This window comes from Cyphellophora attinorum (genome assembly GCF_001299255.1).
Source record: "Cyphellophora attinorum strain CBS 131958 chromosome Unknown Contig1, whole genome shotgun sequence".
NCBI classification, from domain to species: domain Eukaryota; kingdom Fungi; phylum Ascomycota; class Eurotiomycetes; order Chaetothyriales; family Cyphellophoraceae; genus Cyphellophora; species Cyphellophora attinorum.
The window spans coordinates 197,332-219,964 of NW_017253229.1; the positions used below are offsets into that span (position 1 = coordinate 197,332).

The following is a 22,633-nucleotide window of genomic DNA, read 5'->3' on the forward strand; positions in this document are numbered from 1 at the left end:
CTTGTCAGGCATACAATATTTGCTGCTCGCACACGAAACGTGCTTAAACGCATATGATCTCACGACTCCTGTAATCGTCTCAATCGTCAAATTTGATCATCGAAAGCCTAGTCCTTTCGCCATGCCCGCTCATCAGAAAGTCCGAAAGCTCAGCAGAGGCTCACTCGCCCTCGTAGCCCTCACCGACACTCCGATCCCTCCGCACCAGGATCTCCTGCATCAGTCCCTTCTGCTGGTGCTGCTGGGCATTCTCCAACGCCTGCTCTTGACTATCAGCATCGCCGAGCACGTCGCCTTCCAGCACTAAGCCCTTCTCATTTGCCAAGTGGAGCAGACAGATGAAGCAGTAGCTCGTGCTGATGTCCTTCATCTGCTGAGCCGGGTAAACCTTCTGCAGATCCGAGATCATTTGTGTGAACTTCAAGACTTCGCCTTCTTTCAGATCAGCTACGTTACCGTTTTGCGGCGTTGCTGGTCCTGGAGTATCCGTGGCTGAATCCTGATCAACCTCCATCATGTCCACGTCGCCATCGTTCTCGGCCTGCTGTGGAGCAAAAGCGGTGTTCTTGGCAAGGGCAGCATCAATATCCTTCATAAGAGGCCCTGCCATGCCTTTCCACATATTTTCTTTCAAGCGTCGAACGTCAACTTTCTTGGCTGTACGCGCGTAGTTGACATACTCTGGCCGCATGCGTCTGCCCTGCTGTGTGACGAGCTGACTGCCGAAGCTGCCAGGTGGAAGATCGCCGTCCGGCAGGAGTGCTTGCGAGCCCACCAGCCCGGCTGCATCTGCAGCTTCCGCGCTGGCGAGCAAATTGTCTTGGCCTAGACCTAGACCCTCGAGTGCGAGTGTCGCGTCCAAGTCGCCTTGTAGTTGTCCTTCTGGACCTGGAGAGAGCATTTCTCGCGCATCGACGAAGTCATCGTTGCCATTGATGCCGAGACCTTCGTCGATGCCAAAGCCCAGGCCGTCGTCGTCGTCATCGTCGATCGGGAGTGGTCCATCAAACGGCAGTGCGTCCTCACCCTCAGCGAAGAAATTTGCGTCGTAGTCTCCTTTCCGGCCTTCGTCTTGGTCCTCGCTCTGCTGCTTGCCACGAGCACCGAAGCCTTCGTCAACGACACCATAGCCACCATTCTTGCGTCGTCCTACACGACACCGTGGCTTGATCCAAAGTCGCATGAGGTTCTTGACATCGATCATCTCATCATCTCGATCCAATAGATTGCGACCCTTGGTCTTTCGTGAGGCTTTCGGTAGGCTAATCTGACTATTGCTGACAGGTGGAGCGTCCAGCAGATCTTGCAGTGTTGAAGAAATAGGGCCGTTGAAATCAATGAAGAATGGCTCTTTCTCTTTCCGAGTACGCGTCGGCTTAGCAGTCTCCGGTCCTTCTGACGATCGCGCCTTCTGCAATTTGTGAATCCGCCAATTCTCTAAGGTGACGAATTGTTTGGTCCCAACTTTGGCTCTTGAGTTGAACGCCTTTGAGAAATATTCGAGAAGACCTTCATGTTCGACCTGATCGTTCCGGAAACGATCTCGGTGATCAAGACTGACTGCATAGCCATCGTCTCCGTCAATGAGATTGTCGTCAAGCTCTTCGCCAGCTGGCACTGGTTGCAGCTGGTTCTCGAGTGCAGCATCTCGAGCCCAAGCTTCGCCGCCTTCTCCAAAGCCGACATTGTCTGGCATATTCATGTCGAAGCCGCCTATTCCTTCGTCATCGTCGTCGAAGCCAAGGACTGGCGCGTCGTGTAGGAAGATGCCGGATTGCTCTGCGAGGTCCAGACCAGAATCGAGTGCATGTGGTGACCCAGGCTCTTTTGTTTTCTCACGCCAGTCTTCCGGTGCCTTCGCAAAGGGTAGTGTCAGGTCAGCCGATCCCAAAGTGAAGGTCTTCATGCTTGGACAAATATCCTGCGTATCTAGTACCGACATGTCGGGAAAGAATCTGATTGCCAGAGAGTCAAGATCGATGTCAGCGTCCTCTTCTAGCGCTTCTGACACTTTTGTCGCCTCTTCAGGAGGGCCTGACTCTGGAGATGGCTCACTGTGTGCATCTTCCTGCTCAGTTGGCTGGTCGTTGTTCAACGCCTGATCACCGGCGTCATCGCTGCTGTCGAAGACTATCCGACCTTCAGAATCAATGCTCAGATGGTTGAGAAGGAGGCCTTTGGCGCCACCTTCATCAAAATCTGCTGAAGCCTTCTTGAAGAGCGGATCGACAGCGAATTCCAGCTCTAACTTCTTCAGTTGCAGACTGGCGAAGCTGGGTGCAAGGGTGGCCTCGTGTGACTTTGCAGCTTTCTTTTCCCTTGGTTTTTTGTTGCCCTCCTCGTCTTCGTCCTCGTCTTCGCCTTCTTCGTCGTCCTCGCCGCTTTCGCGAGTCTTCTTTCCCTTGCCCTCCGCCCCATCGGCCAACCCGGATAGCAGTCGCCCAGTCTCAGTCGCGACACTGTCGACTCTTGAAGTGTAGATCTTAACGCAACCATCGAGTGTACAGCTAGCTTTCTGGAAGTTGACTCCATCGCCCTCCTTGAGCAGACTCATGTCATGAAAATAGTCGATAAGGGCGAAATTCCAGCTGTTGGCAGCATTGATCTTGTTGTCTGTTGCCATTTTCATCCATTCTTCAAAGTTTGCCAGTATAGGCACGCGTTTCATGGGAGTGACTGCGCCGGTGCCGATCACATCGAGCTGACCAGGACTGTTGGGCTCTCCATTGTGCTGACCTCGTCTTGATATTCGTCGACGCAAGTCGTTGGCATTGGATGTTCGTGGAGTCTGGGGCGAGTCTGAGGCGGCGCGATTGCGCGCGCTCTGGTTGATCTTGCGCATGGGAGACGCGGCAGAGCGGGCCTCGTTCAGATGTATCTCCTGTAGTGCCTGTCGTCTGGCGGCTTTCTCGCCCTTGTCGTCATTGAGTGCAAGCCTATGCCAACATGAGATCGAGCGGAACTGCAGTAAACGCTTTGGACTTACTTCATTGATGAGGTTTTGTGAGGCGTTGCCATCATGTTTCGGGTTGCTCGGCTACCCGCAGGCGGGTTTGCAACTCGAGGCATTTTAGTGGCGTCGTGATCGAAAGCGCGATCTCGCAGCGCGTCACTTGATGCGACTGAGTGCAGCAGCTCTTGTGTTGTGCAAGTGAGCCTGCTTTCGTATGGTCGAGTCGCAAGTGGTTCGAGTGCTGGCACTGGCATTGCACTGGCAGTGTTTGGATTCTGAATCGGGTCTAGTCTAGCTGTCGGCGGAATATACTGCCGCTCCGACATGTTTCCGCACAACTTGCTCCAGTCTTCCTTTTCAATTCCTACCTAGTGGCCACCGGCGGACTGGTACACACAGTAGACCACCTGAATATTGGTCACTATCCAGGATACCTGTGGATATCAATGAATTCAACCACTCGTTTCCGTCTCCTTCCCTCACGATTGTGGTCAATGTAGTACATCTGGAGAACTTTCGAGCTGCATGTATGTTACATGAGCTGGTCAGATAGCCCAAGCGTCGACTTAGATCACACGCGCGGGAGTTAGAGCACTTGCTAGCCCCCATTCGCCGGCGGGCGGACAGTGCCAGTTGCTCATCGCTGTCCCACAGTTGTACTTCAGCGAATCGTGCCTCTTCCTTGTTGCATTTCACGACTACGCCGTCACGTTTCCAGCCGGATCCTTGGAAGGTGTGGTCATGAGATTCAGAATGATGAGCACAGGTGACGCTCTGGAGTCCTCGTACTATGAGTTCATAGCAGGCAAGCGCCCTGGTGCAGACGTTGCCATCCCAGTATGGAATGTGCGCGCAAGCATAGTCCAAAAGATCACGAAACCCGTCCACAAGGTCCATGCGGCCTCGTCTTTGGACGAATAACACATCATGAACGACATGCCGCAGACATGCCGACGACTGGTGTTGGATACATGCCCTCATCATGTCATAGTCGATGGACGTTGGGCGACCACAAGCCCTATTGAGCCGAAGCCAGAAATCCAACCGGCTGTAAGTCAATCGTGCGTCCGAGCTATTGAGCCCACGATAGATATATAGCGATCTGTAGCTCAATTGTGCGTTCGGAGTCGAATTGTGAGGTAAGTCTTGACGTCGCTCAGCCGGTAAGAGCTGGCGAATTGCAATCTCTATCAGGGTGGAATCACAACTGAACAGCTGTTCATAGTCCTCTCCGACCGGATTCGGAAGAAGTGTGGTGACTGAATTGGAAATGCTCAGAAAGAGGTCTCGAACGCGATCGTGTTGACTTTCGCCAGTCATTAGAAAGTCTGGCATATAACTTACGGACCACCAGTCGAACGCCCTTGCATTGCCGTCGAAGTTATCATAGTACCTTTCTGATTCCACATCGTCGTCGGGCTCTGCAGGTCCGAGGTCATTGAAACACATATACGTGAGTGGACTGTTTGCGAGCCATATCTCACGACGTTCGCCCTTTATTGTAGCATCAATGGTGACCATCTCGAACTCTTGCAGCTGCTCTAAGTTGAAGGAAAACAAGTCTTCCACTTGAGCTCTTGATTGTGGCGTCATGACAATATTCGTGTCCTCTAGGATACGCTGTTGAATGGCATACCGGAACAAAGCGGGGAACATATGGCTGATGTGTGCGACCTTCAACCAGGAGCTTCTGCCGACTTGTTCTTGCAAAGCAGCACGATCCATACTAGCCCACTCAGAGTTCAAACATGGTGGTACAAACGAGGCCCATGGACGGAACTCCCTCGTACATAGCCAGCTGTCCGAGTCCCGTGTGCCGAATGCGAAGGCGACCAGATCCTTTGTGTATTCGACAAAGTTTGGCAAAGAGCAATAGAAGTATCTGCAAGTGTGGATCAAATTCGGCTCTTGAGCAGCGCGGAAGATCACGAGGAGCAGCTCTTGTGGCAAGTTGATCAATGTGGCTTTCTCGTTGAAGCAGCTAACGCTAGAAGGAGTGTTCCCGCGGCGTTTCATGTCAAACAACTCTGACCAAGTGTTGATGTCGCCGACGTGGCTCGGGGCGGTCTGCATGGCGGGCTTGCCTGACAATCCCCCGGCGGCACTGTCAGCCAGAGGCAAGACCTAGGCGACAGAGCCGTCCACCTAGACCGTGGCGACGACGCTGGACTCGTAGCCGGGCATACTACGGCCAAGCCGATATTCAGGTAAACCTTGAAGGTGCCGTCAATGCTTGGCGTTCAGAGTTTAGCTCAATTGTGGAATGCGGGCATCATTGGCGGCGATAAGAGCGGAACAAGTGCCATATACGCCTGGAGTCGTACGATACAACGACCATTAAACGCAGATTTCACGGTCTGACATGGTGAGATGGAAGAAGTGCGAGACTTTGGTGGCACGGGAGTCGTTGACGAACCTGTGGCGGTGCGTGAAGCTTTCCTGCCTAGCAGCTTGGCGGTTCGGTGCAGCAGCACAGCCACAACGGCGATCGGTACCGCAGCAACATCGAACGACATCATTCGAAGCACTATCTTGCAGCACAATGCGTCGCATCAATATTTTCGCCTCTTACCTGGCCTCATAGCGATGCCGCGCGTTGCTTGAACATATTGCTTAACGTTGGTTCTGCGAGCCATTCCCAGACTCACAGAATGCGACTCACACCTTCGCTATGGCCTCTGCATTTCCGCTTCCACGAGCTCGGCCGCGCCCTCGACCGATAGCCCACGCTCGGCTATTCTATACCACCGCATTGGTCTTGACGGTGTTCGCATGTTATTCCTTCGTCAAGAACTCCACACCAGCTATTCAAGAGCGCAATGCAAGACTCGTCCTCCGTGCGCTGGAGCATCAGGATGTCGAGTGTCGGCTGGTGCACGGCACGGAAAAGAGCAAGCAATGCGACTTCGTACGGGCGAACTGTCCGGATGAAGAGGCGGGTCTGTTCTCATATCTGCAGATGTACTATTGCGACCTGGCCAATGCGAAACCTGTCGGCATGACCATCATCATTCTGTGGGTCAGTCTGCTGTTCAGTACCATCGGTATCGCTGCCTCAGACTTTCTCTGTATCAACCTCAGTACCATAGCAGCCCTGCTTGGAATGAGTGAGAGTCTTACTGGCGTCACATTCCTGGCCTTCGGCAATGGCAGTCCTGATGTCTTCTCTACATTTGCCGCCATGAGCACGAATAGTGGCAGCCTAGCGGTCGGAGAACTGATCGGCGCTGCGAGCTTTATAACAGCTGTTGTGTCCGGGTCCATGGCTATTACGAAGCCGTTCAAGGTGGCCAAGAAAGCATTCATCAGAGACGTCCTCTTCTTTGCAGTCGCAGCAAGCTTCAGTCTGGTATTCATGGCGGATGGCAGTCTACGACTTTGGGAATGCATTGTCATGATCGCATTCTACGTGTTCTATGTCTGCTTCGTTGTTGCGTGGCACTGGTACCTGACAAGGTCAAGACGGATCAAGCTAGCTGAGACTGCAGCCCGGATGCAGCTTCACATCCCCGAGCAGCAAGAATTGGAAGCACCGGCAATCGAGATCGATGAGGAAGCCAGACCTGCGACTGAGCGATCGCCCCTCATGCGTGGCCAGTCTACCGATTCTGTTTACACCCTGCATGCCGAAACTCCTGCCTGGAGATCACAGGAGGACGAGGACGATGAAACGAGAGACAGATATCTGGCTGAGCTGCAGAGCAACATGCGACTCGACAGGAGCCGAAGTACTCGCCGGAACACTATGACGCCTATCAGACCTAGCCTGGTTGGTGCTCTTGAGTTCCGGTCTGTACTAAGCTCGCTGGAGAAGAAGGGAACAAACCAGCCCATTAGCCTTACTCGATATTCAGACGATCCCTCTTTTCAGCTTGGAGCTACGCAGGATACGTCAGCATCACAGCCAGATCTGCTCGATCTTGGGCCTGCGATTGAAGCTCCTCGGAAGACCAGTGCCAGCGGGTCAGGGCGCAATAGGGCCGTGTCTGCCAATGATGCGGCAAGCCTTCACATTAGCACGGATCTCTTGACACCTGTGATCAGTAATGAAGAGGCTGTCTTCAGTGCAACTCCGCAACCGTCACCTGGAGTTGCTCATCAACGACCGAGTGCTAGGTTCCTTCGACCGCTCCAGACCGGACAGTCCGAGTCGCCCAAGCTGGTGGTATCCGGGGCTGACGAAGGGGCTGGAGAGTCTCAGGAAACTCCCAGATCAGCGAACCTTCTGGCACCTCCGATGAACACATTCCACAGCCCACGCTATGATGAGGGTCGTCAGGCTCCTCGAAGTCCAATCATGTCTCCGTTGTCGCCTGGTTCAGGCTTGCAGGTCCCAGTGCTACACAGTCCCCACCCCGAGACATATCATCACGGCGTCTCCAAAGGTGCCGTGAGCTCGGAGGCGGAAGATCGGTCAAGACCCTCTTCTCGATCGAGGAGTGCGTCAACTGTTTCATCAAGGTCGGCAAGTGTCAGAAGCATTCGGCTTCCAGCGCCAAGCATATCTCCTGAGTCAACGCATGAATTGATTATAATCGATGATGATGAATCAGAACACGACCCTCGCCCACTCAGATGGTGGCCGTATCGGATTCTGCCTGCACCAGATGAGCTTGGAGCTACGCTCTTCCCGACTCTTTTTGGCTGGAAGAAAAAGAGCTGGACAGACAGGATTCTTGGTGTTGTGACTGCGCCGAGTGTCTTCCTTCTCACCATCACACTGCCCGTGGTCGATTCAGATGGAAGTGAAGCGCATCCAGAAACTACGACTGGCGCCCCAACGCCCGCTATTGAGCCACAGGCCCACAGACCAAGTTTGAGTGTAATCCCTCCCGACACGCCGGCCGCTACGCCCAAGATGGGTCCCGAGTCGTCGCCACACCCGCATCGACAACACAATAGGACCGTCTCTGATGCAATGCCGAACATGACGTTGACCACCAGTAATGACGCAGGGCCTCAGGAGTGGAAGCGATGGCTTGTCTTTGTGCAGGTCTTTACTGCGCCCTTCTTCACAACGACCATCATCTGGGCGAACATGGATGACGACCACTCCCTCCGGCTGTACCTGCGTCTTGCACTGGGCTCGATCGTCTTTTCCCTCGTACTGTTACTGGTTCTTCTCATCACCACCACATCCGACCGTGTACCCAAGTTCCGGCCCTTGCTCTGTTTTCTTGGCTTCCTTGTCGCGATTGCCTGGATAAGCACCATCGCAAATGAGGTCGTCGGTGTACTGAAGGCCATAGGAGTAATCCTCAATATGTCGGACGCCATTCTCGGTCTCACCATCTTTGCCGTCGGCAACTCACTGGGTGATCTTGTGGCAGACATTACTGTTGCGAAGCTCGGATATCCAGTGATGGCGCTCAGTGCATGCTTTGGCGGGCCGATGCTCAATATTCTTTTAGGTGTTGGGCTGAGTGGGACGTATCTGACAATCAGGAGTGGTGAGCACAGAGCACACAAGCATCACAGCAAGCATGTCAGGTTCAAGCCTTATGAGTTGGAAATCAGCACGACATTGATGATCAGTGGCATTACTTTACTGGTGACGCTGCTGGGGCTGTTGATTGTGGTGCCACTGAACGGCTGGCGCATGGATCGGAAGGTTGGGATAGGGCTGATTTCATTGTGGTGTTTGAGTACACTCGGAAATGTCATTGTGGAAGTTTTGGGTTTCGGCGGCGATTTGGAATAGCAACACAAGGAGCTTTGAGGTTCAGGCTGTACTTTCTTTTCCCTTTACCGGGTTGTATATACATAGCATTACGATTATGACTATCTTTCGAGATCAGAACTTCTCAGCTGCTGGTCTCATGTCAAGCTCATGTACCCAGAGGTCGCACTCCTGCTCCATCAAGCTAAGGTACAGCTTGCCAACGCTCTCGGCGCGAATCTTCTTGCCTTTCATGACTGCTTCGGCGTCTTTGCCTTTGCCTTTGCCGGCTTTGCCGCCGTGCCAGTCATCTGTGAGCATCGTCAGTTCGAAGCCACGAACATGAGTTGAACAGTAAAAGTACTCACGGTAGTCATCGGTGATCCCACCATTAGCAATCGCATGCACGACCTGCACACCCTTCTCACTGAACTCCCTCGCCAGACTCTGGGCCAGCATCCTGGCACTCGCCCTTCCAGCACCATATGCTGCATATCCTACGTTCGTCCGCAAACTCCCCAATGTTCCCGTAAAGATCAACGTACCCCGTTTGTGTAAAGGCTGCTCATCAGCGTGCCATTCCGGATACTGCTCCATCATCCACTTCAGTGACAGCTGCGAGAAGTTCATCGCCCCCGTCACGTACGTCTCGATGCTCTCGGAGAACTTGTCGGCGGTTTCCTCAAGGAATGGCGTGCGGTGGGAGTGCTTGATGTTGAAGATGGCGAGTTTGAGTTTCAGGTCGTCGGCGCGAGAGTGGTTGACCATTCCTTGATTTCCGCGAAGGCTTTCTCGAGTTGGGAGCGAGAGGTGTCGGTTTTGAAGGCTTTGAGAACGCCTTGTTCGGAGAGTGCGGAGGTGTCGTCGTGGATGCTCTTGCCGATGTCCTCGGTCAGTTGGTCGGAGCCGGTGCGGGAGAGGAGGGCGACAGCGAGGTTGCCGTGAGACGGAGAGGCGAGGATGCGGGCTATGCCGGCGGCTGTGGTTGGGCCAGCGCCGAGGAGGATTGCGAGACCGGAGGGTGGCATGGTTGTATGGGCTACAAGAATCGGTGTCTACTTGATATGTACAGGTTGGAAGGTAGAGACTGCTTCAGACCTGTTGCAGTATGGGCTTTATCCGCTTCAGTACCCTGTACCCGGACGCAGCATTTCGAACTGGGGGCGCCTTTCGTGTATATACTACATCGATACCCCCGACGATCTACTAATATGCTTTGAGAAAAGCAGGGATGTGGTACTGCCGATGATGCTGGTATAGACTTCTCCAGGCACACTGGCAAAGTTCGCAATGACGTAAGCGGTGACAGCTGTCACGACGTAGCAAGGAGCTGTCTGTATCTCCAAGGGGACTATGGCACAATCGTTGCCTTTGTTCGTATCTTTAGTCCACGGAGCGCGATGGAGGTTGTATCGGTGCGGCTTGAAGACATTGGTCGAAGCAGATGCAAAAGTGTTGGTCGACAGCCTCGAGCACAGACGATGGCAAACACATTGCCTCGAACACTAGACACTGGCGCTGCAACGAGAGAGAGGGGTTCGGTCGACTGATGATGAGAACGGCGGCGCAGAACTAGTTGGGGCAGGAGAAGCTGCATGAGGAGCGTGGACTGTAAACCTGCCTAGGTACTCACAAGCGTTGCCTTCCACGGTAAGCATTGAGAGATGGGGCGGCGGTGGCTTCGCAATACTACGAGGCTGGTACTCAGAGATTGAGAAGGAAGAGAAGGACAGGCAAGCGCGAGGTTAAGTCTGGTAGAGCCTGCTGCGAGGAAACAGTAAGTGCGTGCAGTCGCTGGGTTGCGACTTCCCGTTGGCAGCAAGATCATTCCATTTCAAATCGAATTTTCCGGACCTCGTTTCGTCTCGTAGACCACAATGCTTTCATGACCCCCTCCACTACCCGCCTTCCAGTCGCAATGGACGACGACGCAACTAGGATGAGGAGATTCTTCTCCACGCTTGAAGAACGATTCTGCACCCTGGAGACGAAATTCTCGGCTTACGTCGAGGCAGCTTCTGTTCACGGCTCGCCCCGTGAGTTCGAGCTCGCTTTATTGCAGCTGCCTTTACGGACGGTCTCTCAGACCCTCGATCAACAGGCATTGATCCTTGAGGAAGCCCTGGAAGTGGCTGAAGCCGCCTTCAATCCATTTGAAGAGTCTGTGCGTCAACAGCACATGCGATCGGACTTCGAGGCACCGCAGCCTGAAGTCGGGAAAAGTCATCAGACTTTGGAGAAGCAGATTCGAGAAAAGGACATACAGATTGCTGAGCTAGAGTTGAACCTCAAGCGAGCTGCTGAGCAGCTCAAGACGAAGAGCTCAGGATGTCGATCACTGGATCGCGCCCCCAGGCAAGCGGCTCATACGCTTCAGCAAGAGCAGGACACCACAGTCCACGTACAGACAGATTCTGACGCAACTCATAGCCAGAATGCGGCAAAGGACAAGACAGTCCACTTTCAGTCGAGATCTGATGCTACTGATGATTCAGAGAGCGGCGAGAGACACTCAGTCTTGGTCCAGCCCAAGACACAACATAATGCTACTGATGACTCAGTACGCTGTGAGGGACACTCAGTCCATCTACCAGCACAACATAATGCTACTGATGATTCAGAGAGTGGCGAGAGACGCTCTGTCTTCGTCCAACACCGGACACAACATGATGCTACTGATCACTCAGTACGTTGTGAGGGACACTCAGTCCATCTGCCATCCCGAAGTGACGCTACTGATGATTCAGGGCACGACGAAGGACATTCAGTCCAACACTGGATACAGCGTGATGATACTGATCACTTAGTATGCTGTAAAGGACATTCAGTCCACCATCTGACACAACACGCCACAACTGATCATTCAGTGCGCGACGACAGACACCCAGTCCAACACCGGATACAACACGATGCTACTGATCCCTCAGTGCATTGCAAAGGACATTCAGTCCAGCGTGAGATACGATCTGATGATCAGTACACCGGAAACTTGGCTGTTTATGGTACGAATCCCACCTGTTCTTATGCTGATCTTGCTAGAAATCTGAAAACAGTGACCGAAGCATACGATGAAAAGGCAGCAGCCTATAACCAGCTGGACGCACGTCTCAAGACGAAGTCAGACCAGCTCCGCGAGAAGACTGCTGAATGCGTTGAGCTGAAGTCAACAGTTGCGCATGCGCTAGCGACTGCTCGCGACTTCAGCATGTTACATCAAGTGGAGGCGCAATCAAGAATCGCAGCTGAACAACGGCTGCTGAACAGAGTCGACCGACTTGCGGAGAGACTTGCCGACACAACACGATCACCTCCTCTGGTCAATGAGGGCATGGTCGCTGCCAGTGTCAACACAGCTGATGCTGTGCCTGCAGGCATCTTGATGCACACTGCTGGCCAGGACATACGATTACCCGGAGCCCATCACACAGGTGACACCCACGAAAATAGAGGTCCTTTCCCTGAAAGCACCGCCCACAGTGCTGCCCTGCTAGCCAAGCAGGTCGGAAGAAGCACGAGCGTTCAACTTCAAGCCACCCAGGCCCGTACCACCACAGCCGTGGAGACAACGCAGGATATCCCTGCATCAGGAGGCACAGATCTCGTCGTTGAGCCACAGCTAGGACATAAGAGACTTCTCACAGGTTCAGACCAAGACCATCGTGGCAGTAAGAGGCAACGAGCTGCTACCCACACATTTCGGCATGGGAGCAGTGCTAATTATGCGTCTCGAGACGAATTTTCTGGTGATATTGAGGGCCATGGAGCTTTCAATCGCGCAGGGCCAAGCAGTCCAGCCGGACCGAATGAGCTCGTCCGCCAATCGCGGCAAAACGCTCGTATGTCTTCCTCGTCGCCACCTGCGGCCAATGATGATCATCATTCCTTTCGGGATGACAGTCCAGGATTGCATCCAGAGGATGAGCTCCCTGGCGACATTCCACTAGATCCACTGGATGCTGAATATCGCGTCTGGATTCATCAATTCAACGTCGACAGTTTCAGAATCACAGACGCGGAAGCAGACTGGATGCGTAAGCAATTCCTACGTTGGCTCCGTGTTGGAGAGCGAACCTTCGCTGGTCTCACCAAAGAGATCGATGTACACGCATTCGGTCCACCGACGAAGGTGAGACGCAAGAACGCCAAGATCTGCTTGTGGCTCATTTGAGTAAGATGAGTCCCAAGGGCGGAAACGGTGCTTGCGCCTACTGCCTACCACGTGATGGATTCGTGTGCTGCTGGGTCAAGCATGTTGATGGCGTTGTGGCTTCCACCCGCGAGGAGACAAGGGAATGGCGCCCGCCGGATACGATCCGTTGGCTCAGCCACAGCAAAATGCTGATGGATATCGTTGGATTCTGATGCGCCATTAAGGCAAGCTGGATAAGCTGGCAAGGCGTTGAAGAAGAGACTGCGAAGCAAGGATCCGTGGGAGATCCTGGGTAGCTAAATACAGTCAAAGATTCAAGAGTTGTTGAACGTTGTCCCAGCCTGACTCGTGATGCTACTCCATACCCCATAAGTCTTGGCAGATTGGCCCCACTCAGAAGTCTCCCCGAGCTGACTCGGATTTTGCCTGTGATTCACTCTTCGTTCGGTGCTCTCGTCATCGCGATCTCCTCTCGCTTGCACTGCCGCCGCTTCCTATTAATCAAGTCCACACTTCGGGTAAATCGTCCACGGTATCTGATCCTGGGGCTGCCGCATTTGGAAATGAACTCGCCCGGCAGGATCAGCGACTGCGTACGCATCCGCCCCTCCACGCCATTGCAGCGGATTTAAGGTCGTGAGATGCATTGCGTTTGAAGTCAAGATACGATCTTGGTGCACCGAGTCGTTTAGATGGCCTTGTCTCCCACGGCGTTGACGGCGGCTTTGTCCCTTCACGGCCTAATGGCTACAGTAGTCCCAAGGCGTAACCCAAGCAGACATTTACGGCCCCCGAGCGCATCTCTCGAAGCATGCCTTATTGACCCCTTGGTAAGGCCCAACAGCAGGTAGGTATATCTTGGGCATGCACCGCTGCGATCTCAGAGCTACCAGGTATGTCCGCTCCAAGGTAAACGCTATTAGGAAGGCAGAGAGTCGATTCAACAAGCATAACTAATGCCCGCCCGCCCTGATCAAAGAGCAACAAATACGTTGTCAGACGGCTACGCCAGATGTCGCACGATATCATTATAGTCGGTGGAGGTGTTGCGGGTTGCGCCTTGGCTGCGCGACTGTCAGAGGCTGACTCACTTCAAGTGCTACTGATCGAAGCAGGAAGCGATCACAACAAAGATCCACGAGTCAAGACACCTATGCTTTTCCGTCAATCTTTCAGTGATAGGAACATTGACTGGGACCACCATGCGATACCTCAAGAGGAGATCCATGGGAAGCAGACGGTACATCCACGAGGCAAAGGCCTCGGCGGGTCGAGCCTGATCAACTACATGAGTCTACATCATCCAACAAGATCCGTATACGATGCGTGGGCTTCAGCAGGAAACCCTGGTTGGGGCTGGGACGACATGTTGCCGTACATTCGGAAGTTTCATACCTACGTGGAGCCGTCGGACGAAGTTCGCAATGCGCTCAAGCTTGACAACATCGACAAGAATGCTCAGGGCAAGGACGGGCCGGTGCAGCTGACTCACGCAACTGAGGTCAATCCACTCGATAAGGTATGGCTGGAGACATTCGAGAACATCGGCCACGCAATGACCATGGATCCTCTGTCGGGAGAGCCTACTGGGGCGTACAATGTGCTGGCAACAGCCGCCGCCAACAAAGAGAGATCGCACGCAGCCGCAGCGTATCTCGACAGCGCCAGGAATCGATCTAACCTGACGGTTGTTTGCAATGCTCAGGTCACCAAGCTCATCTTCTCCGGCAACAGAGCTACGGGGGTAATCTACACGCAGGATGGCTCTGAGAACTCCGTCAGTGCTTCCAAGGAGGTGATTTTGTGTTGCGGCGCGTTTGAGTCGCCGGCTCTACTAGAGCGCTCTGGTATTGGCAGATCCGATGTCCTGCAGAGACTCGGTGTTGCACCCGCCCTGATCAACGAGAACGTTGGCGAGAGCCTTCAGGACCACCTCTTCACAGCGTGTTCCCTCGAGATCGATCCAAAGTTCGTGACGTTCGACCAGTTTCGTGATATAGACAACGTCAAACGAGCACTGGAAGCATATCAGAATAACCATACAGGGCCCTTTGCTGGCACTTTCCGCAACATGGCTCACCTCCCGCTGCTCTCATCGGCCGACGACTTTGACATTGACGGCATTCTCAGCTCCTACAAGGGCCCTCGCACCCCTGCCTTCAATCTGGCAGAGGACCATGTCCGCACTCTGCTGAAGCAGAATCGTAATGCTTCTGCAACCTTCATCCTTGTCCCGGCTCAGGTCCATATGCAGCATACCGACTCGTTGGCAAACATTATCGCGCCGACGGATCCTGGCAGCTACGTAAGTCCCCACGTCGCCATCAGTCATCCTCTCTCCCGTGGCAGCGTTCATGCGCGCTCCACGGACGTTGGCGACATCATTATCGACCCGAGGTACTACACCCATCCACTGGACGTCGCACTTGCTGCCAGGCACGTCAAGTTCATCGATACGCTCATCAACACAGAGCCATTGAAGTCCGTCATTGTTCCTGACGGGCGCCGCATTCCGGAGTGGGCATCATTCGACACCCTGGACGACACTGAGAAGCTTCTGCGCTACAGCAATGCATCATTCTACCACCCGGTCGGGACTTGCTCGATGCTGCCTCGAGAGAAGGGTGGCGTAGTGGATAGCAGGCTCAGGGTATATGGTATTGAGGGATTGCGCATATGTGATGCGAGCGTCTTTCCCCTCATCCCGAGATCAAGTCTGATGAGCAGCGTATACACCGCTGCGGAGAAGGCAGCGGACATGATCAAAGAAGATCTCGGTGTGCGTGGGTAGTAAATTTTGTTGTTCGAGCTGAGCAGCAAAGACCAGCTGTCTATCTATGCATGCGCCTGCAAATGCAAATGCTCAATGATGTTGCCGTGATGTCATCGTCTATACATGCACTCTACATCGGTATCTTGCCCTTGATGCTTCCTCGTTTGGCTATTGGCACAATCACGCTTGCCACGCACATCACAACCACGGTCATGATGAATGGCACCTTCAGACCTTCCATGTATGCGTCTAGGACGCCGTTCAGCTCGTCGCCCTCGAAGAAGTCTGCCAGCTCCGATGCACCGATCGTGAGGACCTGGTATGGGTTCACATTTGGAGCGTCCGAGGGCAGAGCATCAAGGAGCTTGTTTGCGAACCCGGCCTGACCGGCAGAGACCAGAATAGCGCTACCCATGGTCTGGCCCCAGAGCACGATAGACGAGACCGTCGAGACGTCGTTCTGTGGCACAATGCTTTGCGCAACCATGATGGGAATCTGAAGGTTGAGGCCGATGCCAGTCCCGAGCAGAAGCTCGTATCCGACATACTTACCTGTACTAGTGTGTCGACCAAGGGTGACCAAGAGTCCAGCACCAACGCACAGAGGCACTGATCCGATCAGCAGCAGCTCCACATATCGCCCCCAGAATGCCATGATGCCACCAGAGAGGATGACAAAGAATGAACAGCTGAGGACGAGAGCAAGTATATTGACGCCGGAGCTTGCGGCGCTGACGTCTCTTGTTGACTGGAAGTAGACTGGCACGTAATAGAGCACAAGCTGAAAGGCGCCAGTGATGAAGAAGGCAATCCACCACATGACAACAAGCGTGCGATTCTTGACTAGGTTGCCCTGAAACACCGCACGCTCGCCTGCGAAGTACTGCTCCACGCAGAACAGGATAAGCAACAGGCCGAAGCCGACAAGTAGGCCGATGATGCGGGCCGAGTTCCAGGCGTACTCAGTCCCGCCCTCCTGCATGGCGAGAAGATAGCAGATGACGGATCCGAGGATTATGAAGCTGCCAGGAAGATCGAGCTGCAGGAACTTCTCCTTGAGTGGTGTGCTGTGTGGCTCGTACGTCGACTTGGGCTGACGGAAGAATATCAGGAATAGGATAATCGCTGGAGCGATGATCGGCAGATTGATCCAGAAAACCCAGCGCCAAGTCGCATGATCTGTGAAAACGCCGCCCAGAGGAGGCCCGACCACGCTTGCAATGCCGAAGACAGCTCCCAGAGCTCCCATGTACATTGGTTTTTGCTTCGGCGGTGCGATATGGGCAACCACTGTATACACGCCCGGGGCTAGACCTGCACCTAGAGCTCCCATGACGGCGCGACCAGCAATGAGGGTCTCTGAGTTCTGAGCAACAGCGCATATGATGCAGCCAATGCAGAACCCGACAGCTGCGGCAGGGAAGACGAATTTGATTGGAAAGTACTTCAGTAGCTTTCCCCAGGCAGGCTGGAATGCTGCGATGCACATGAAGTAGGATGATCCGTACCAGCCGATGTCCGAAAGTGATTGGAACTCGTCTGTGATACGCGGAATAGCGGTCGATATGATTGTCATCTCTATGGCAAGACAGAACTGCGCGCTTCAATTAGTGGGTGGGCGTGATAGTGCGATTGACGTACCATCATGAATATAACGACGGTGATTGTGGCGTAGAGAGGTAGTCCGGACATCTTTTCCGGGTCGTCGGTGGGTGTCTCGTCGTCGATGGTCGCCATGGCCTTCTCGTCGCTCTCAGCGCTGATTACTTCACTGCTGTCCTGATCGACCACATCTTTACTGCGCCGACGTCCGTCTTCAGGAGTCGCTTCAGCTGCCGCTTCCACGGACTTCATGCTGCCCTTTTCTGACATTTCGATGCGGTTGTGAGATTAAAAGGGCGGTACATAGGAAAGACGAAGAGGACAACCATTCATCAAGTACCGCACGCAAAAGTATCCGCGATTGAGAAGTATCTTGGCGGCTAAATTGTCCGGTCTCGTCCGTTAGTAACCCTTCGTGTCTCCGTATCGTAGATCCAAGAGATTCAATCCCAGGGACGGGAAGCCTGATGTGCAGCGTCTGCCCTGTCGCGAGCCAATAATGTGTCCGCTAGCGCATGATTGACGAGTCTCACCTACTTACCCGAACGAGGCCTCGCAACAGCATATCAGAACGAGCTCGAGCTGCTCGAATGCGTTCTCGGCATGCATAAAGCATGGTCAAACGTCATTGTACCATGCACAATCTCGACAGCCCATATTCCGAGCTCGAGAGGCAGTGCGTGGATCGCTTGTGGGAAGTGCATGTCATTAAGGAGAGGAAGTCGGCATCTCGCTTGGCCAAAAGAGATGTTACCGAAATGGCGTATTGGCAGTGGGTTCCGAGCTCCGCGGATCGTCTTGGCCCTCGTACCTCACACTCTGAATTGACTCGAGTATTGCAACGTTGACTTGACAGCGCAATTCTTGCACTCATTCTAGACTGAAGCAGATCTTTGTGGGGCAGGACGTCGTACACAAGCGCTCCCTCGGAGTTGTAAAACCTGACGAGCAAGACTGACATCGGGGTCCTTCATAACAGCTTCAACGGCCATTCGAAGTTTGAAACTCTTGTTGGAGAAATCCGAGCCACGACTTGGCAGTTCCGAAGCCACCGCATTACTTCGGCCGATTTCCTCCTTTTACTGCGGCTTGTATCTCAGTGTTGCGACTTCCCTCGGACTTGTGCAGGAGCTGCTGCTGCTGAGCTGGATTATGCGCGCGACTTCCTCATCGGTGTTAGGAGTAGCTGGCCCCGGGTATCTGTCGGGCAGCTCGTGCTGTTCATAAAGCAAATATATTCAACGTCCGTCTACTTTGGTGCCTGGCCTCGCCTTCCTATCCCTGTCACGCCTGCTCTCTTCGAGTACATAGCTTCCATCTGACTTCTTCCATTGCCCGCCTGCACAATCTATCCGCCCGGCTCCATCACTTTTGCCCTGCCGGCACTTCATGGATCCATGTTTCTCGAACATTGGTTGCCGTTAAAGTCATCGGGAACCGACCACGAGTCATACGCGGTTCTGAGTGACAGATGACGCCCCAGTAACGAGGGCCAGAACACTGCCAGTCCGTACTGCCGCAATAAGAGGTCCATTAGATGTCGCAGCTGGCATCAACGAGCTGTTCGCGAACTTGCTCGATGTTGCTAACGCTGAGGATCAATTCCGGTAGGTTTACGAGGCTCGTGCGACCAATCTGCGCTTGCTGAATCGGAATGCAAAGGCGTCAGTGATGATGCAGCGGAAGAGGATAGTTTGGCTCTATTCCTCGCATTGGTCCAGAATTCGGAGGCCAGAGACTCTCCTACCTTCTCATGACAGCAGCGTCCCTAGCGCGCAGCGCTCCAGCATACTCCGCTTGCTCCATCTAATTTCATTCGCCTAAGACATTTGACAATTGCTGAGACGGTCGGTCGTGGGCGAGGTTGACCTTGGCAATCAGGCGACTTGTGGCTGCTGCGTCGAGCATCACGGTGACGATTGATCTCGCTGTCGCTGCAACCCATGTGGAATTGTACCCGCAGATCCTAATGTGCTGTTCAACACGCCACTCTGCAGACACGACTATGGCCGCATACGCTTGCTTCACAGCGAATGGGGTCAACGCCCCCGTGTGCAACCGTCAAAACTCCTCGCAGGGACCGACAAGCTCACCAAGCATTATCTGAGGGCAACAGCACCGGCATATTTGATCATTTTATGGACAGCGCTCCGCATCAAATGCTGTTTTACGCAGCCAAAAAATTCCATTAAGACAAAAAGCAGTTACCATGGGCTAAGTCGACGAAATACCGCCTAGCTCTGCAAGAAATCACCACCGCTCATGTGTTGCACGTTGCGGTCCATTGCTTGAGCATGAGCAGATCGAGGAACATCCTTGATGACCAAGGGCTGCGACATAGAGGATTCTGGCCATGGCTGGGGACTTTCTTTGCTCTCATATATCTCAAGCGGAATGCCATGTCGATCGAGTTTGTCCACATCTTACCTAGATGGCCCTGAGATGACCACGAACTGACCTCGTGCCTCGAGGCAGCACCTTTTACAAGCCCTGTGAGAACCCCTTGCTGCCTGCCTACTCCTTCTGCTCCCTGGATCCCTAGCTATCTGCTCCCTCAGCTTCCTGTTGCTTATACTTATACCTAGGTAGTCTGGGTGTCGTTTAGTGTAAGGGCTTTCTGGCTGTAGAAGTGTACTTAATAGCCCTTAAGTATACTCCTCTTTATCCTAATAAGTATTCGCAATAGACACTTTCTAGCGAGCAGCTCTATATAGTACCAGGCGCTTGCTTAGTGCCTAGGTACCTCAGTCCTGTAGGCACCTGTGCGGGACCTCAAGTACCCTTGACAGGTATCTAGGTAGCGAACATCTTCCCGTGTACAGACTTGAAATGCTGAAAGTCACGTGAGGTGCGAGGCTTGAAAAAAGGTGCTGCCCCGAGGGACGAGGACAGACTGACACATTTTAGGCGAACGGCGATGTCACTCGGCCGCTTCTGTGTATCATGGGAAAGCCTGGTCAAAGTAACTGGCAAGGCTTGACACTCTTCATCTTCGGCTAAGTTCCATACCATGGAGCCTATAACACCCTTCATTACATGAGTTTAGATGAGCTTCAGTCATACTACATTCTACCTGATTGCCAGTGGGCTGCCAAACCCATTTTTTTGCTGATTTAAACCAGTTTTTGGTAGGGCCTGAGCTTGTTTGCTCGCGGTCTTAGTCCCGTGCATGTCTTCAAGAGCCATATCCAGCCTTCAGCACATACGTTGCAAGCAGTCTATACCCTACTATCTATCCTTCCCACAGTCATCACTAGACTGCGAGGATTTACAGTACTTTGCTACTGGCCTTGACCGTCCCTATCCTCTGGCAGGCTTGGTACTATTTTGCTACGACCTGAGTGCTATACTTGTTGAGCCTTAACCACCTTTCAGCATATACATGTTTCGAGGAGCCTACTGTAAAAATTGCTGTCCCTCAGCCGACTGTCCCGGGAGTGTAAGCATCCCTTTGGCGCTGGCTATGACTGTCCCACGAGCTCGGGTGAGGTTTGGCGCCTCGAGCCGGGTGTCATGCTGGTCAGGTTCGTCGCCACCATGCGGCATGTTTAGTTTGAAGGGTACTGTTATGAACCGCTCTGAACGTCGGGTTCAACTGGGTTTAGCAGCTGAGGATGCAGGACAGGGTTATGCGCTAGGCCAGAGTAAACGATAGAATAGCAATTGGAACTATTCGTATACACTAAGAGCAGTGTTGTAGCGAGCTGGGTATGCTCACTGGTTAACGAAGTTAACTACGAGAGTCCTATCTAAAGTCGGGACAGGACGTCCCTCTATATAGTGCTATATAGCTGTGGGTTCTATATTACTATGCTTCTATACTAAATGGTAGTAAGGTACCATGATGCCAAGACTTTCTTTTCTAGAAGTCATGTGACACAGTAGTATCTTTAGAAAACCTTCCAGACTTGGAATTCCTTGTACCTGGGCGGCCACTCTGCGGCCTGGATCGTAACACTTTCCCCCTCCTATTGTTCTTGTGTCCATGCAAGTACTTAAGGTAGGTTGTTCTCTGGCCTAAAGGGCTGAGTTCTCTTCTTCCTTTTCTATAGCTCACTATATAGACACTCTTTTATATCACTAAACACTATATTTCTTGAGCCACACATTGAACAGAACACAAACATCTGAATAGTATTGTTAACACACTTTTAGAGGATCCTAATAATCTGGTGATAGTTGTCTATATGAGTTGTGTGAATATGGGATTGTTGTGTTATTACAATCACAAGTAATTAAAGAAGTGTGCTGAGTGCCTGTGGTATTAGAGAGATTGTGATAGGACTTTTTCCTTGGAGGAGTTTTGAAAAGTTAGGGAATAAAAGAAAGAGGTAGAGGCTATTCTGCTAGAAAAGGAGTGGGTGATTACCTAAATACGCTGGGCACTGGTAGAGGTGGAAGAGGAAGGTCTGAAGGTGAAGGAGTGGCTTGCCCACCTGTTGAATGTGTCTAGCAGGATGATTCAGCGAGAAATAATAGTGTTAGGGATGTTTAAGGAGCTTCTCCAGGATAGTTTAGTAGCTCTAGGAAGTCTGCTAGTGCATGGTCCTGCTGCTAATACTATACTGGCCTCCTATTATTATACTGACAATCCTGATTCTGTCTAGTGGTCTAGAGGTTCCTTAGGGACTGGTGATATTGATGGTATAACTTAATCAAGTCAGTTATAAGCTTGCCCTAGGGTTCCTAGATATTGTTGTTATACTGACTATCTTTCTAGTATACTAAGTAGTAGGGAACATTGTTAATGAATTTATGGCTAATGATCTGATCAACTTCTGTTTTATTGTGTTATGCTTCTTGTGCTTCTGGTGCAATCAGGATGGGTTCGTCTGATTATTATGTGTTGTTTAGGGCTGACTCTAAGAGGGAGATATAAAAGGTATTATGGATTCTTATATACTTTAGGAGCTCCAGTTTAAATGTGACTAGCCTGTATTTCTTCTTGATTTAGTAGGGTCCTAGTTTTGTGTAATCCAGCTTGCTGCTGGGTCGTTTTATTTTGATGTTTTTTCTTAGTAGGTAAACCATTCCTCCCTCTTTTAGGGTTAGTCCCTTAGTCCTTTTCTTGTTTATATACTTTGTTATTTTCATAGTTATTTCTTCTAAGTGTTTTTATAAGGTTTGGTGTAGTTCTTTTATATAAGATGTTATTACTTGTGCTTTATCCACTACTGGTTTAATACCTTTAGGGTTGTAATCCAAGTTTAGGTGTTTCCTATAGTTTGTAAAGAAAGGAGAGATTCTAGTCTAAGTGGTGCTATTATTATAGGTGAACTATGCTGTGGGGAGTAGCTTAACCTAATTAGTTTATTTGTAATTTAAATAGTATTGTAGGTATTGTTTAAGCACCTGGTTGGTTCTTTCTGTCTGTCTATCTATCTGTGGGTGAAATACTATTAATAGCTTGTGCTTGGTATCTAATAGGTCTATAAGTGATTGCCAGAAGGTTGATATAAATAGCTTGTCTCTATCTAAGATGATTTCCTTGGGCAT

The 22,633-nt window shown here is 52.2% G+C and overlaps 5 protein-coding genes across 5 annotated transcripts; 3 read left to right on the forward strand and 2 right to left on the reverse strand.

The window, feature by feature from the left end:
- Positions 1-160: 160 nt before the first annotated feature.
- Positions 161-5,026, reverse strand: AB675_314 (Condensin complex subunit 2; the record flags this gene model as incomplete). The annotated part of the gene is made up of 3 exons (XM_018143177.1): positions 161-2,936; positions 2,987-3,228; positions 4,298-5,026. The coding sequence occupies 3 exons, from the start codon at positions 5,024-5,026 to the stop codon at positions 161-163; spliced, it is 3,747 nt and encodes a 1,248-aa protein (XP_018005887.1).
- A 598-nt stretch (positions 5,027-5,624) lies between these two features.
- On the forward strand, positions 5,625-8,654 carry AB675_315 (putative cation exchanger C3A12.06c; the record flags this gene model as incomplete). Its single annotated transcript, XM_018143187.1, has 1 exon — positions 5,625-8,654. One exon carries the CDS (start codon positions 5,625-5,627, stop codon positions 8,652-8,654), a length of 3,030 nt encoding a protein of 1,009 aa, XP_018005778.1.
- A 1,876-nt stretch (positions 8,655-10,530) lies between these two features.
- Positions 10,531-12,780, forward strand: AB675_317 (uncharacterized protein; the record flags this gene model as incomplete). The annotated part of the gene is made up of 4 exons (XM_018143208.1): positions 10,531-11,127; positions 11,174-11,398; positions 11,480-11,588; positions 11,666-12,780. 4 exons carry the CDS (start codon positions 10,531-10,533, stop codon positions 12,778-12,780), a joined length of 2,046 nt encoding a protein of 681 aa, XP_018005967.1.
- Positions 12,781-13,774: 994 nt separating this feature from the next.
- Positions 13,775-15,553, forward strand: AB675_318 (L-sorbose 1-dehydrogenase; the record flags this gene model as incomplete). The annotated part of the gene is made up of 1 exon (XM_018143219.1): positions 13,775-15,553. The coding sequence occupies one exon, from the start codon at positions 13,775-13,777 to the stop codon at positions 15,551-15,553; it is 1,779 nt and encodes a 592-aa protein (XP_018005417.1).
- Positions 15,554-15,665: 112 nt separating this feature from the next.
- AB675_319 (putative HC-toxin efflux carrier TOXA) lies at positions 15,666-17,407 on the reverse strand (the record flags this gene model as incomplete). The annotated part of the gene is made up of 2 exons (XM_018143229.1): positions 15,666-17,129; positions 17,177-17,407. 2 exons carry the CDS (start codon positions 17,405-17,407, stop codon positions 15,666-15,668), a joined length of 1,695 nt encoding a protein of 564 aa, XP_018006053.1.
- Between the last annotated feature and the right edge of the window lie 5,226 nt (positions 17,408-22,633).